The 16,279-nt window shown below is 42.2% G+C and overlaps 1 protein-coding gene across 11 annotated transcripts in view; it reads left to right on the top strand.

The window, feature by feature from the left end:
• Positions 1-16,279, top strand: part of ofcc1 (orofacial cleft 1 candidate 1) — an 86,536-nt gene that overhangs the window by 55,456 nt on the left and 14,801 nt on the right. For 9 of the 11 annotated variants that reach the window (XM_068582414.1, XM_068582407.1, XM_068582406.1 and 6 more), the window contains 3 exons: positions 2,130-2,382; positions 2,834-2,997; positions 6,399-6,558. In XM_068582414.1, the coding sequence (XP_068438515.1) occupies positions 2,130-2,382; positions 2,834-2,997; positions 6,399-6,558 (577 nt within the window). Of the gene's footprint in view, positions 1-2,129; positions 2,800-2,833; positions 2,998-6,398; positions 6,559-16,279 lie in introns of those variants that run through there. The other 2 variants (XM_068582408.1, XM_068582413.1) reach the window with 2 other exon arrangements.

The raw sequence follows: 16,279 nt of genomic DNA, 5'->3' as shown, positions 1-16,279 counted from the left end.
CATGCATGCAAGCTCAGAAGCACACACACATGCAAAGTATGTTTTGTGAAATGGGATGTGGAGGGGTTAAGGAGCAGAGGAGAGAACGAGGATGTGCAGTGTGAGTGTGTTGGCATGCGCACACACTGGATACGCCCAAATCATCTGTTTGGAATCCCCCCATTAACATTTTAACAAGACTCTCTCAATATTAACAAACCATTTGCTGGGGGAGTTTGTCAATTTCACCACAGATTTAAGTCCCAAAAGGCTACATTATTTGGAAGGAATTTATTGTTATTATTTGGTACACAGCATTGATAATAAACAGCAATGAGATACCACAGAACTGTTAAATCACAACTCAATGGCATATGGTGCTGATTTAATTCATCACAATAAAAGAAGCTGGCTGCAAACATGCATACAACCCGTTTTTTATTACAATAACACGGGGTTGCAAACATCACGCATTAAATCATGGAAAGTGATAGAGGGAGGCTGAGGGAGGGAAAAAAAGTGGCGGAATAAAACACAAAAGATGGACTGAGGGGGTGGAGAGGAGGTGAAAAAAAAGAAAAAAAAAGCGAAAACAGAGGGGGTCAACGTCGGATGACAACTTCCACATGTCCAAATCTGCTTCTCTCCCTCCGAGCACTTCTCTCTCCATGCAACGGCCAGAGCTGGTGGTGCCCAGTGAGAGAGAGAGAGAGAGAGAGAGAGAGAGGGAGAGAGAGAGAGTCAGTGTGGCTAGTGCGATGACAGGCCTCCCTCCCTTCTTGTTTGGATCTCACTCTCTAACTCGCCCTCCCTGTCTCTCTTTGCCACCTTATTCCCTCGGACATCAGTGGACAGCCAAGTGTCCCCAGGGGCCTCGATGTTGCTTCAGTCACCTTTTGAGCTCACCTTTCCTCCTATCTTCTTTTGGCATCACTAAATTAAGTGCAAAACTCCTCATTATGCGTCCAGGCATATGCCACTGTCAGTGGTGTATCTAATTATATATTATAATATTGGCCTTTTATTGCTTTTGCATCAATACCTGCAGCATTTTTGTTGCTGAAAATACTCACATGAAGAACTAGTAACCGGTTGTTTTTTAAGTGAATGTACTTAGTTTTCACCACCGATCAAGGTCCGCATCGCCTGACAATGGCACTGCACATGCTGAGACCATTACATAAGTACCGGTACATGCAGTTTTGAAGTTTCAAATATCACATTTGAAGAGACACCGAATTTGATTTCATATGGAATGATGCTGCCAATGTCAAAACGCTGCGAGAATTTATTGGACGAGAACGTTTTATTGTATTATATCAAGATTCCCTATAAATGAAATATTCCCCTGTCATTCTTGGAATTAGATTTATCAGGGCAATTTATCTGGAAAATACAGCTCTACAGTGTTAAAAATAACATTACAGTCTCCTGTCTGTACCGGTCATTCGGTGAGGTAATCTCCGTGCTCTAAAGGGACTTCTGGAGGAACAAATCTCTGTGTTAGGAGTTTCTTTCTCAGATAAAACACCAACGGACCTCCACTGTCAGATTAATGGACAGTATCTGAGAGAAGCTGGACTGTTGGAGCAAATCAGATGGAAATTAATGAGCAAAAACTGGACCTCTCCTCTCCCACCACCGGCTCTACCTCCTCCTGACTGATGGGAAGATTAAGAAACTCATGAGGCTTGCGGTAAATGGGGAGTCTAACTTACAACAGGGTGCTCAGATAATATGCTCTCTCAGGGAACAGCACAGGTGTCAATACTGTTACTGGTAGCTTATGTATTTTATATATATATATATATATATATATGAACTAAACTAAAAACAAACAAAAATACATTGGGTGAAATAGAATATCTTACTTATATTATTTAGTTTTCTGGCATATTTCATGTGACCAATAAGGCAGAACATGCCATCAAAACAGCAAATAACAATGTTAATTCTCATCAGACTAATTAACTATGATTGAATCAACCACAAACAATACAACAGAGTGTGTGAATGGCTGGAACCAGTTGCCCTTGAGCTGCAAACCATCACAAACACAACTATACGAGACACATAATGACACATCCACATATTTCACACTTGCATACCCGCATCAGAGCCCATCACCCACCTCCGTGCCCCTGCTGCAGATTCCAGTTTCACGCACACACGGTGGACCTCGTTTACCAGAGTTCTTTGCTCCACACCCGGGAGGAGCTGGCGATGGTGGTGGTGGGTCCCCTGACCTTGAACGCAGTAACGTTCCTGCTGGTTCTGATCAGATGGGGCTGTCAACAAATATTTGGCTCACTCCCTTCCTTCACGTCAAAGTTTATCATGGCTCAGGGAGTGTGGACAGTCCTCGACCCCCTGGCAGTCTTTGCAGTGGATGCCGTCCTCGGGGTAAGTCACTTAAAAATAACTTGGACACTTGTGCACTTTAAATAGGAGTTCACTTTATCTTGGCAAAGTGACTTTAGATTACAAAAAAGGGTAGGGGAAGAGGGTGAGAAAGAAAATGTGCAAGGTTAGATGGGTGTCTTTTTTGTTAGTGGCTGGGAATTTGTCAGCGAGGAAGACTGAAATACTTTAGACTGTTCACAGTTAACCAGAGGTGATGTATTCATCAGATTCTAAATGTCATTGTCTAAATAACTCTTTACATGCCGTGCTAATTACTAACAAAATAATCTAAATTAACATTAACTTTGTAAGTGAAACATATGTAAAAACATGTGAAACTTAGTCCTTAAGCCATCATCTGATTTTCTTTGGATCCAGCTCTGTCCTGAGCAAGACATTGAGCTTTTTAACAGTGAGATGTTTGTTTTCCTTTCAATCTCTGTCTCCTTAGCGTCTCGCCTACAGCCCAGAAACACCAGTGGGTGATGCAGCTAAGCTTTACTGGCACTTCTACCGGGTCGACCAATCAGGTGCAGCCGGAGTGGTCATCACTCTCTTCCTGTATGCGGTCCTCTTCCTGCTCTCCATGACCATCCTCTCCATTAACATCCTCAGGTGAGACACACCGGGAGATGCAGACCTGATCCATTTCCTATCATTTGACAAATATGTTTGCTGCTGCTGATGAATGACAAAAATCCAATAACTCTATGTTAATTTAGATATAAATATTCAACATTTGAAGAGAAGCAAAGGAGCATTATTTTGATACCAAAAAGGATGTGGTGCTTGTCTTTGTGTCACTCTTTATGACAGCAAAGTATGAGTCAATCTTCTTGAAAACATTAAATGCACCCAATGTGTCTCTTGCTGTAAGAGCAACCAACATAGTGCCAATGCATGTCAGTACCTGAGCATGTTCATGAATCCATTCAGGTTCCAGTGGTTCCTTCTTTAACTCTATTGTTCATTCAGCTCGAAGTTTTACCTCTAACCTTTCTGATGTCCAAAAACCAGCTCTCGCTGGGAATTATCATTTGGGCATTTTTGAATTGATGCACCTTGTAGACCAATAAAAGGGGGAAACCCTTGCTGAAACCCCTCCAGCCCTCACCAGCATACTACTCTCAAGCACTACACCTCTCACCCCCGCAGCCCCGCGCCATGTTTCACCCAGTCCACCAATTCCTCCTCTCCTCTGTCCATAGAAAAGCACATAAAAAAAAGAAATGAAAAGAAATGTTGATCTAATCCATTTTGATTTTATAGTCGCATGGAATTACTTATGCAGCTATGCATCAACCTCACACAGTTACACACGCACACAGACAGAGTTACCAGCACAAATACACGCACCACACAGTTGCCTTTTTTGAGCGCACCATACTTTGCAATTGGTTGGAAAAACCGAAAGCGTTCCTAATTCAAAAGTTTGATGCGTTTTAATATAGCGTGAATATATAACCCCTTTACATTATCCGGTTAGGCTGAATGTTTTGCATAGCTGGTATCATTGTAGGTGTCATACATATTGATATGGACTGCATATGCATGGTGGTGCACACGCAAGCTCTATTTTACTGCACCTGTCTGTTCCACTCACATCTCGCAGATTGACGTCACACATTTTTGTTTGTGTTATGTTTTATCAACTCAGATGGTTTTAACACATTATTCCTACAAAGCCTTCATTTGCTTTATAGAGCTGTTCAAAGATTCCAAATAACTGTTGAGTCCAATTTGGACTTTTTTCTGACAGGTGTCATTGCATTGCAATGGGAGAGCGGACAGACTTTAACACACACAGCAGAACCACCAATTCAAAATGTCCAGCTTTAAGGATGACTATTGCACTTTTTAAATAATAGGACATATTTTTTTTCCAGGATGGAAGTGAAAAAAGCAAAAGGGTGGGTGATAAATTACTGAATAATGTAACTCAGTGTTCATCCAAGGTGTGTTCTCCCACCCTCATATGAGACCAAATCCCATTAACGGCTCAAAATGTAAGGAAACCCTTATTGAATTAATCAGTTTGAGATTGGCGGCCGCGGAGAGGGTGCCATCTAATTTCAGTAAGCGGGACGCTTATCGGGCTCCAGCTAAATGGACAATATTAAAACAGCAGCCGGGAATAATGACTTCTGCCACTCAACCGCCACACGGGTTTGTATTGAATGTAGGCCACGAGGCTGAAGCAAGGCTGATAATTTTATGGGTTACAGTTTCCTATTGGCTGCAAGGAAGGGGCTCTGACACAGAGCGTGACCTATTTCTAAAAAAATCCCTCAGGCTATATGTATAGATAGAATGGACTGTTATCCTTTTTTAATTACATTTTAGGCAGCCTTTATTCACTGGCTGCAAATATACACATCAGTGATGTTTTGCAGCTCCATTCTCTTTGAAACTTCATAAACACCAAGTTAGTGATGCCATTGATATCGTGGTGGTTACATTCAAATAACTACCAGGTTCAACACCAGAAGAACTAAATACTTGATTTGCAATCCCTTAAACAACTTCTTTGTTTTTCGAGCTTGCATGTTTACAAATGTAAATACGGCATACAGTTTCAGCATGGACTAAAGGGGCAAGAAGACTTTATTGCTATACAATAGCCAAATCATCATCAACAATGCTCTGATTGGCTATTATACCTAGTAAACGTAATGTGTATTGACATGCGATTGGGAGGTTGCTCTTTTATTTTTTTCAATAAAAGAATAATGATTGAAAGCATATAGTGATTTCATTTTGTCAAAGACAGAACACACCGCATGAATAAGGGAATTCATTTGTTTAACGTACAAATGCCTCCAATGTAAAAACACCCTCCCCTTTTTCTCCACCATGGTCATGCCATGATGAATATTCCGTTAGAATATATTCCATGAGTTAACACGTCCTTAAAGTGACCCCTTCACCGAAGAGCTGATGAGAGCCTTACCATCCAGGTCGAACCTCTGATATAAGTAACACATACTTACATTCAGTGCACTTCCAACACCAAGGAAATGAGCCTGTTTTCAAGCACCAAGATGCAAAGATGGTGGATTCCTCCCAGAGAGAGACCGCATAAATGAATGAGAAGCCAGATTTAAGTGTAGGATGAAAATGAATACATGCTATTCCTGTGTCTGAGGTCAAGATTCTACAAACAGCCTTCTCCCAAGAGTGATGGGGAATGATGCTGAGTTCAAAGCTCTGCACCAGCTTCTTGTATAAATCCCTGTCTTCTTGATGTTGGTTTTATTTGAGAGTTGATTACCCTTTGACAGACTTGAATCTCTATGGAAGGGTGCAAGGTCTGCCGGTTTTGATGGTCAGCCAAAGCATTTGTTTACAGATATGGTGATTCTTTTTAGGTCTTGGCTGCATGCACCCTTGTGTGCAAAGGAAAACTAACACTTTGGTGATGTGCGCTCATCTGGAGGTATGAATCAATATGCTTCTGCTGTGCCGAACATTTTCTTGTGACTCAAACCGGTCTCTCCAGACACATCTGCAACCAGCACGTCCGTTGCATCTGCCATCTTTGAAGCTCGGCATTAGCACTGAAGACTATCCCGGGATCTGACTCCCACACAGTAACAGATGCACAACCACACAGACCCACAGCCATTGCAGCAGCTTGTGTTAACAAAGTGCTTCCCACTCACAGGCCAATTTGTTTGATTCCTTTTGCTCTTTCATTGTGTTTGTATTGATATATTAGACTTTTGTAGAGCGTCACACTGCAAATATGCTTTGTGAAATCAATAGAAGATTCATATTGTGTACCAGCTCGTTGGGACCATAGTGTTACATAAAAGCCTGCCATTGTGAAACAAAGGACATGTTTAGCATGGAGGTAGCTGCCGAGCTAGTTACCCAAAAGACTAAGATGTATGTTTTTTTCTTGCTTTGCCATTTGACCCCATGTGACCTTTAGAGTGCAAAGCCAGTAATTCAGGATGGTGTCACTCTTGCCACCAGTTGTCTTCTCACTTCTTCTCTCACATACAACCTTCCAGATTCGACAACGATGGTCGCATGCTGGACGTCTTTCAGCGGCTCACAGCCAGAGAGGGGACGTACTTCCTGCCTCAAGACCTGGAGCTGTCCAATCAGGAGCTGAGCTACATTGTCAAGAAGGCGGAGCAGTGGAGAGGCTTTAATGGGGAGAGACGCAAGGTAAGCAACTCGCCACACTGCAGCCTCTCCTGTCTCTAGGAAATGCTCATCTCCTCAAACTCTGGGTGGTTAATTGGGCTAATGGATGTTTTCCCGACGAGTGAATAAGCCAAAAGGTCACTGATACTTGTGCGTTAGATTGGACCGAGTAATTACAGAGCCATGTTGTGGCTCCGAAGGAAAATCTGGCCGAGGCAAGATGAGTGCGATACTAGAAGGAACATTTAACGGCAGCTGTGATCGGATCACACGGTTCAATCAACACCGCGTCCAGCCTGGTCACTTAAACAAAGATTTAACGTCCGAGAGGATGCATAGGATAGGCTCAATTTATATCATTACATTTTCTTTAGTTACATTTCAGAAAGCTGAGAATTCATCTCAGAGGTCTTTAGCTTCATTCTAATTAGTACAAGATAATTACCAAAACAGAAACTCGGCTAGCGGGCTGCCTGATTAGTCGGTGGAAACCAATTTCCGAAGATATTTCATTAAAGAAAGACTGCTCAATCAACACATAGTAGGGTGCATGGGCATACGATGGACAACTCGGTGTCATGGGGAATGCAGACCTCTAGTTTTCATAAATCTATGTCCCCATGAAATTACTATTGCTTGGAAGAGATGTTTGACAGCCCAGCGTAGGTCGATGTCGATGACACAGGGAAGGGCAGTGCATTAGCGCCGAGCCTACACCCCATGTGACATCTTTGCATAGTGATTGAAAATGTGACTTGTTGAGATAAGGGAAATGGAACACAGCGATCAAACTGCAGCTCCCTTTAATTTATTCCGCAGGATTTGTTAGTGGCACACATCGTTCGGTGTTCTCCTCGTTCGTTAACACCATTGCTCTTTGCGTGCATGAGTTTGTGTGGCTATAAAGTGGTCAAAAGGAAGAAGAAACCACAGGCGACTCAGTTTCTGGTGAATATTTTTTGTCTCACCGGTGGAGTAAAAACTTTCAATAAACATGTTTTGTGACAGGTATGGTAGTTACTATTTGTATGATTGTATGATCCTACTTTCTTAAAATGTAATATTATACTCACATTAATATAAGATTTGTGTTATCTGTAACAAAAAGTCTTCAACTGCTGTTTGGCTGTTCTTAAAAGAATATTTTTTTTAACACCTGTCTTGTAAGCCTTAACTAAGTGCAACCCGTGCTGCCAGAGGTGACTTCACTGCTGCTAATGGGATGGTGATGGACCTGTTTATTGGGAGAAAATTGAACCTCCCAATGTTTGGAGACTTTGAAGGAAATTACACCCCCAAAGTTTGTGATTAAGAAAATGCTTCATTTAGCCGCTGATGGCCTCTTGCTGTGGTGGCACTGCTAAATCATCCTCGCATTACTGCAAATCTCCCTCCAAAGCAACAATTACAGCATACTTCATATTGGCCCTAATTTGCCGTTATTAAACTGATAAAATGCTCACACGTTAACACATTCTCCAGCATGATGAAAATTTAGCGTTATTGCATTTTATGATTTTTACATTACTCAAGCCGGCCATTTTTCATCAAAATAAGATGGGCCGTGCCATTATTTCATAATTATTGTAACACTTTCTCCTGTGAAAAGGGTCACTTTCCCAACTCAGCAAAGACATATCCCTATTAGACTAATTTGCCTACATGCAAATTTTTGTCATTTTTCCCTCATTAACTATTTATCATAGACAGGAAAAAAATATATTCATGAAGGCGAGCAAAGGAGCAGCCCGACAGAGCTGAAGCTAATATTTTGCAACTCTAATGATTTTTTGCATCCTTAATTAGATAGAATAAGGTTGATATGATTAGGTCAGGATGTAGTGTTTTTCATTAAAAATACATTTCAGAAACTGTATTCCAAATGTGCCCTTGCAATTAAATAATGAATCCGACGCATTCCTTATTACGGACCCAATTAATATCAGAGGCAAGGGCGTAATTTTAATAACAGTAGGCCACGAGGCCTTCATTAGCTGAGAGAGCGAAAGGAGGGATGAGGAGAAGGAAAACAAGGTACTCACAGGAACAGCAGCAGGCGGATATTGAGCCAATTTTAGAAAGTTATTGAACAGTATACACTCTTTAAAGGAAAAAGAATGACATTTTCAACAAATCGGATCTGGGGCAAACTGCAAATGCTTCTTGTTTGTTTTCAGACTAATTTGATAGGGATTGTATGTCATCTGGCAGACAGGGCAACTGCAAATGGAAAATGATTTTAAGAAACAAGAGTAAAAAGTATTTTAAGGTTAATTTCTTAATTCCTTAGCTGAGGTAGGTGACAACATGCTGCAGTCATTTTAGAGTCTCTTCTCTTGCACCCTTCAGCTGCATTCCAGCTGCATTGGACCACAGTTTCATAATTTGTTGCTTGACTGTGCAGCAGTCGGGAAACCTTTCATAAAAACAAGTTAAAAATCTGTCAGCCAGTTAGCCTTTTGCTTGACCAGCCAGCCCTCTTTTTACCTGAAATATCAGGGTCTCGTGTACCTGAACTGTCACCACCGGTCACATCAGCTGGAGACTCAACTACACGTGGTGTGACCACGCTATTGGGACAAGCAGGCTAATAATTGTTGTTACACAACAGATATGCTTAAGAAGCAAGCTATACAATGTGGCTTTAATGAAGGAAATGTATTTGTGCAGAGCATCAGAGGTTTCCCAATGGCGGGTGTAATTTCATGACTGAACCACTGCTTATTCTCGTCAGGAACACAAAACAGAGTAAGGGTGAAGCAAGTAAAAAAACAAATGAAAAATGATTATAATCAATTAGCTGAAAAGCAGTTTCCCGGATGTGCTGTGCTGTAACTCAGAAGTCAGCAGAATCTCTCTGAGTCTGTATCTCCCTCCAGCACTGAAACAGTAAAAAAAAAAAAAAAAAAAAAGAATCCACATTCAATAACCAACTTGCAAATGGCCTATTATTATCAAACTTGTAATTTTCACAAGGCAGTAATAAAACATAATCTAATTTTACTTTCTCGCCAATTAAATTTATATTATAGATTCCTCCATGCCATATGATCATTCGAGTTGCTTCAAGGTTTAAATATGACTCTCGGGTTAAGATGTCAGCAGTGGAGCTCAGCAGCTGAGCAATGAGGTGTGAATGAGTCAAGCATCTCTCTACCTGTGTGTTCTTTTAATTTGATCCCAGAAAGGAAAGAAAAAAAGAACCAGTTTCCGTCAAAGCTCATTAGCCCCAAGTGTTGTGGATAACAGCTGACAGAGGAGGCATTAGCTCACACACCAATTATGGCATTTTTCATAATTGAAATTCTTTAAGACTTGCCTCACACTTTGGATTCCCCTCTGCTATTTACAGGTGTAGCAGAAGTCACACCTTGTACATCCTTTATGTGTTGTTGTTCCATTCTTACTTAAACTGTTTTATTCATGTCATGTTTAGGGTTATATTGAATAATGTTGACCATTAAATCAACATTAAAATCCGGTATGTCTGCACTATTGCAGATGATGACACCTTCCACCTTCTTGTCCCCTGTCTCTGTCTCCGTTCTCTCAAACACACACACACACACACTCACTCACACACACACACACACACACACACACCCCAAGCACTGCAGCGCTCAATCTGCACCTACATATGTTTACGTGACAAAACTGACAAGTCTTATTCATCAAAGGAAGTTCGACTAATGAGAAGAAGAAAAAAACTACTAACTCATTTAATCCGATGAATGACTATCTTCAGATTGAGAATTAGGTTCAAATTTTTTCTTTTTTTTTTCTTCAAGGATGATGACGTGATAAAATATGAATATGATACACATTCAAAGCCTCATTCCAATCCCTCAATCAAAGTATAGTGAAGTGTGGTTGAGTGGGTTGTTATAGCGGTTCAATAACACAATCAAAGTGAAGTAGACATCTTTGTACCCAGTGTGTTGGTATCTTTTATTTTTTGCTGTTCTGGTTTAGCATAGAGGCCAACAAAACCTTTGGAATAAGCCAATAAGAAGTATGTTGTATGCAAACTGCAATCGGCACTCAAAAACTTTGTGCAGAATGAAACAAACAAACAGAAGCCTTGGCTTTACTACTGCGTGTGATGCTCTGAGCTAGTGAGTGTGCTAGCATGCTCCACATCATACTAGAGGTTCAGTAATGAGCCCCATTAATTATGTAAAGGCAGTGATGCAGATGGACCTAATTAATTGTCTCCCGTCACCCCGTTGATTACTGTACCTGGAAGGGAGGTGTTAATTTCTGTAATACTTAAGCAGGTACGCAAACTGTTTTGTCAGAGCCACGGCCATGACAATGACAGAGTGGAGCGCCGGCTCACCCGCCGCAAAGCTCTTCTCCTGTTATAACACCGAAAGGAAAGTTTCCCGGTGGTGGTGACATTGTGATAATTGAAGGAGAGAGGGAGAGATTAAAAGAAGTCGGGGAGGAGGGAGAGAGCAGGATGGAGGGTGGGGGGAGGCGGCCCTGGAGATGTTTTCGCAACCTGATTGCATCAACATTTGCGTACCTTCGTGCCGTTTGTCTCCGTATGTCTAGGTAATGGGTTACCAGCGGGCGAGTTTGGGAACACCCAAGGTGCTTTGCAACAGCAGCGTGGTTGGTGGGGAGTAAACCTGTTGAGAGTCAAACGGCACAGATTGGAGTGGTAATGATAACCTAAGTCTGGGAGGCTGGCTGTTAATCATGTCAGATGTGTTCTCCATTTTAATGTATGCAGCAGCGTCATGTTGGTATAGCATCTAACCAGAGATACCCGGGTCATTACCGTGTGACAAAAAAAAAAAAAAGCCCAAAAAGCAATTACCATGTGCCAAAAAAGAACATTTGTTGCTTTAATCAAATTGCAAAAGTTAATTCAGACATGTTATATATTGCCTTTCAAAACATTATGATGTATAGCTATATAGCAGAAACGTGCAAAACACTAAGTATACCCTATTTACCATAATTCATAGGCACCGTCGCCTCTTAACTCTCTGCAGTAATTCAGTTCACTCTATTTACAAGACAACAATGCCGTGTAGCACTTCACCTGCTTTATTCATCAGTCCTGCCGTGCCAATGGTACAGTAAAGTGCGGATGAGGTCACCCGAGACGCAATTCTAAACTCAAGCAAAGGAAGAAGAGGCGTTGGAGGGGAAGGCGGACAGAGGGAGCAGTAGGCCGTGACATGATACACAGGAACCGCTGTCACACAACAATAGAACCCTCAGCTCCTCAACAGGAACCCATAACAGCAAGACAGGAACACCAGGAGAGGAGCGGAGGAGCTGAGTGCTTCAGGAGGGGTCGGCTAGAGTCAGAGGGCAACTACTTGGGTGTGTGAGTGTGTGTGTGTGTGTGTGTGTGTGTGTGTGTGTGTGTGTGCGTATTAACATGGGATCACCGGAGTTCTACCAACCCCCCAATAACCTCTACCAAAGACCAATGTGGTCCGTGGGTGTACATTTGTGTGCTTAGCTGCCTGTGTATGAGTCCAAGCCTGTGCACGGTGTGCCTTCATACAGTATGTCTGTGCATGTGTGTCTTCCATCACACACATTTGGAAGTGTGAGTACATGCATGCAAACCTTTCTGCCAGCCCGCATGTGCATGTCACATTAGAGTGGCTTCTTCAATTACAGCGGATGGGTTTTTTTTTTCTTCTTCTTCTTTTTTTTTTTTTTTTTTTAGTGGACAGCACTGAAGGCCCAGATGGCCCAAGGCGATAGCAAAGCAGGCAGGCAAGGACAGGAGCGACGTAGCAGCAAGCACAGCATCCACAGTCAGAGCATTAGGGAGCTCAATATGAGATATGACTGCAAAGGCTACATGCCTGTGTTCATGAAAAGGTCACGGACTTTGCTGGGCAGTAATGTGTGAAGACGGTACGTAGCGGTTAAAAAAAGACGGGGGAAAAAGACAGATAAAGATCAAACACATGTCCCCTCTCACCTCCTTTCCAGTTCACACGTATATGATTTTATGGTAACAAATTACTTAAAGAACAACTTTTCACACAACAGTTCTTTTAAAGGCTCTTTGTGCACATTTAACATGAACCCGCCTCTTCCTTAAATGAGCTACGGGCACTTCTCTCCATTAGTATGTCATTGTGCACTTTGCACCATGTCTGCACGTTTTCTGTAGGGTTAGTCTTTCTCTCTCCACCATTGGATTCATCGAATGTGAGTATGTATTAAATGTGAGTCATTTTATTCCCAGCCGCGACAGTGAGTGTACTTTACCAGGCGTTTATGTGTCTGTCTGCATGTCTGTAGACAGATTTTGTCACCGCAAAAGTGTCTCAATCGTGCTAGATCCTGTCATTAAACTTTACAGGTGTGCAGTTGAGATAAAAATGAAGGCTGATTTTAGAGATGGGTGTGGTCTCCACAAGGATACCGGAAGAAGGGAGGTAGGAAGTGAGGAAGGAGTCATTGGCCCTCCCACTTTACAAGGATTTGGCATGACGGCTGGTGTGAATGAATCAAAAGATGGTGTCTCGATTGAGGTTTGTTTGTAGATATGATTTATACATACATACACTTTTTTTAAAAATGTTTTCAAAGTGGATATTCAATGAAATAAGTTAGAAACAACAATGTGCAGTACTGCAAAATAGTGTGTGGTGTTACCAAAATAATTTTAAGAAGTAGAGACTGATTTGTCAAACGACAGGTCCTGTCAGTTAAGTGTCTGAATGATTCTGTATTGCGAGTGACCAAAAAGCCAAAAGATCATCACTATGATAAAGCAAATGGCATTTTACGTCACTCGACGTTGGATTGGATCGGTCTCATCTCTATTTTGAAACCCTCACCAGCTCAATGAGGGTTACGGTGGCTTGCCGACGGCTGAAAAACACAACCAGTTTCATTCACTGGGCGATTCACTATATTCTCGCTATATTTGCCTTGTTTTGGTACTGGGTCAGCCATTTTTGTAGCATGGTACCTTGAGCGCTACTTCAGAAAAAACTGGCAGAAGGGACTATGCAGATACAGGCGCTGACTCACACGTGTGTGTCATTATTGATGATTGATAGGGATTATTTTTTAATGACTTAATTTTTTTGTTTTTTTCTCAAATCCTGCTCATCCCAAAACAAGGGTGAGGTCATCCTGTATTCGGGGGTTTATTATTCTAGCCAATATGGTTATTCTAGTTCTCTGAACACAGTCAGAGCCCAACAAATCTCACAAGGTGATGCACTCCCTTTTCCTCACAATCCCACCACTACAATGTCTCCTCCTGTTTCTAAACAGGCCAACAATTCCAGCAGCAGAGAGAGAGAGAGAGAGAGAGAGAGAGAGAGAGAGAGAGAGAGAGAGAGAGAGAGAGAGAGAGAGAGAGAGAGAGAGAGAGAGCGAGAGAGAGAGAAAGTGTTCCAGTATGAACTCGTCGGTGTGAACAGTTTAATTACAGGGAGTGTCAGCCCCATTGCTTAATGTGTCCCTCACAATTAATCCAGGGAGAGGATGTCATTATCTACCAAAGCCTGGGCCTGGGCAGGCTTTTCTGTCAGGAGGAAAAGAGGGAGGGAGCGAGGGAGTGGAAGAGAAAAAGGAAGTGCCTTTGGTGAGCAGCCTGTATGGTCAACCCCCGTGTCACACAAATGGATCAAGCCAAGATTCATGGAGGCTGGATTTAAAAAAATTGTGTTTCGGACACTCGCCTCTTGTGACTCTGTTAGTGAGGAAGAGATTGTTTCCTTCAATGTCTTCATAATATCAACCTCGCCCGTCAGCTGTCAAAACATTTCCAGCTGGAGGAGATTAAATTGACGGCAGGTTTTCACCACTTTGAGATGCTTCTTCGTCTTTCCTTCCTTCCTCTCATCCTCTACCTCCCCTCCTTCTTCCTCCTGTCCTACAGAGCCCTGGCCTTTTTCCCCCTGCCCTCCCATGATGTGAAACAGAAGGCAACAAATCGGGAACAATGCGGAATAGGACTTTTGTCGGTTCCTGAGGTTTTATATATACTAACCAAACGGTTGTATTGATTAGTGTTACATGTGTAGACCAACAGGATGTACGTATTGTGGAGGTGAATTTGGTCAGCTGGAGAAATGTTACAAGGGATGTACCACATGAAATCACACGTTGCGTACACACAGCGGCAGCTTTGTGCGTGTAACGCTCACTCAAACACAGACACGCAGATGCAGACACAGCCTCTGACTCCACACACGTTTTACAGCTTGAACTTGACAGATCTGATTCTTTGTGACTGTCCGTCGTCAGTCACTTCTTTCCCCCTTTCTCCCTTCCTCTCCTTTAAAGAGTTTGACCTTGGCCGCTTCCTGCGGCCCGCAGGGGATGAGGAAGGTCTGGTGATTGTGACAGGTGTCGCATCTTAACAGACCCACATGACATCCCGAGGAGAAATAGACATTTGGAGATTTTTTTTCTTCTTCACTCATAACCTTAAAGAGACTGTGTGTGTGTGTGTGTGTGTGTGTGTGTGTGTGTGTGTGTGTGTGTGTGTGTGTGTGTGTGTGTGTGTGTGTGTGTGTGTGTGCGCGCGCGCGCGCGTGCGTGTGTTTCTCCAGCTCTTATTTCGGTTATTGGCTCGGATACTTATCACCTTCAGCCTCCGAGGCCTGATTAGGTTGAAGCTACTCCAAAGTCAAATTTTGGATATCAAAGGCAATGCTCAACTTTGACATCTGTCTGCAGCATCTTAATACGGAGCCTGGGCTCCTGAAATGTTGAGAATTGAGCTCAAGATCTGAACGTACGTGTACCAGTGGTTTTACCAGAAGTAGGCTTGTCTACAAACAATGTATTAGTGTTAGAGAGACATTTGGGCTGCATATGTTTTTATTTATCTTAAATGAATCCTTTGTATTATATTCTGGCTAATATTTTTAACACAAGTGTTGTCACTTCGTATTGCTTGCATCTGGCTTATGTGTGGTAGTGTGGCAGGTTTGAAGTTACAAATTTGCAAATTGAGTCATTCATTAAATCATCCTTGTATATTATTCCTGAGCACACGCTTCCTTTGTTCAATAAAGTTGCAGGTAAACTTCAACGGGCTCCAGAACAAACCTGGAAAAGTGATCTCCTTAGGGTGATTCAGACATGTGTGGAAGTAGAATGGGAGACTATCAGAGTTGTTTACTGTAGGCTGCGAGTAGGCTTTATTTTCTGCAAGGAGATTAGTAACAGTGAATTATGCATATCTTATTTTCTGGATTATCTCAGGCACTCAGAGATATAATCTCACCGGATAATCTCTTTTAAAGTTGCTCAGTTCTGACTGTAAATATAGTCATTGTTGCTTGTTTATCTTTTTCTCGAAGTCCAATTTGGTCTCTGCTACTTTTGGATGGAGTGTGTTGTTGCACACTAGCGTGATTACTCAAGTTGAAATATTTATAGCCAATGATCTTTGCTTTAATACGCACAGTAATGAGAGGAGGGTGGATGAAAGCTACTGTAGCGTACGAGCCATTTTGTCACTCTGTGTGTGTGTGTACGTGCGCGTGTCCACGTGCGTGTGTCCCTGCATGCAAATGTGAATGGGTGGCCTGTCTTGTCCAGTGGTGCGGCTAACCAGACGCAGACCTTTGCTTCAGCCAAATCAGGCCCAACGCAGACAGTGTGCATCCATGCCATTTTCAAGCTGCTCCAATTATATCTGCCGACCGTCCACATATTGGCCAAATTTACAATAATAGCATATCTATTTCCATTCTAATGGCTGACATTGCTTGGCTTATCCATGCATGTA

Source organism: Clinocottus analis, unplaced genomic scaffold (assembly GCF_023055335.1).
Source record: "Clinocottus analis isolate CAN_PGR_092001 unplaced genomic scaffold, fCliAna1.0.p SCAF_18, whole genome shotgun sequence".
NCBI lineage: Eukaryota > Metazoa > Chordata > Actinopteri > Perciformes > Cottidae > Clinocottus > Clinocottus analis.
Note: the sequence above shows the minus strand (reverse complement) of the source record. Positions and strands in the feature narration are given on the sequence as shown.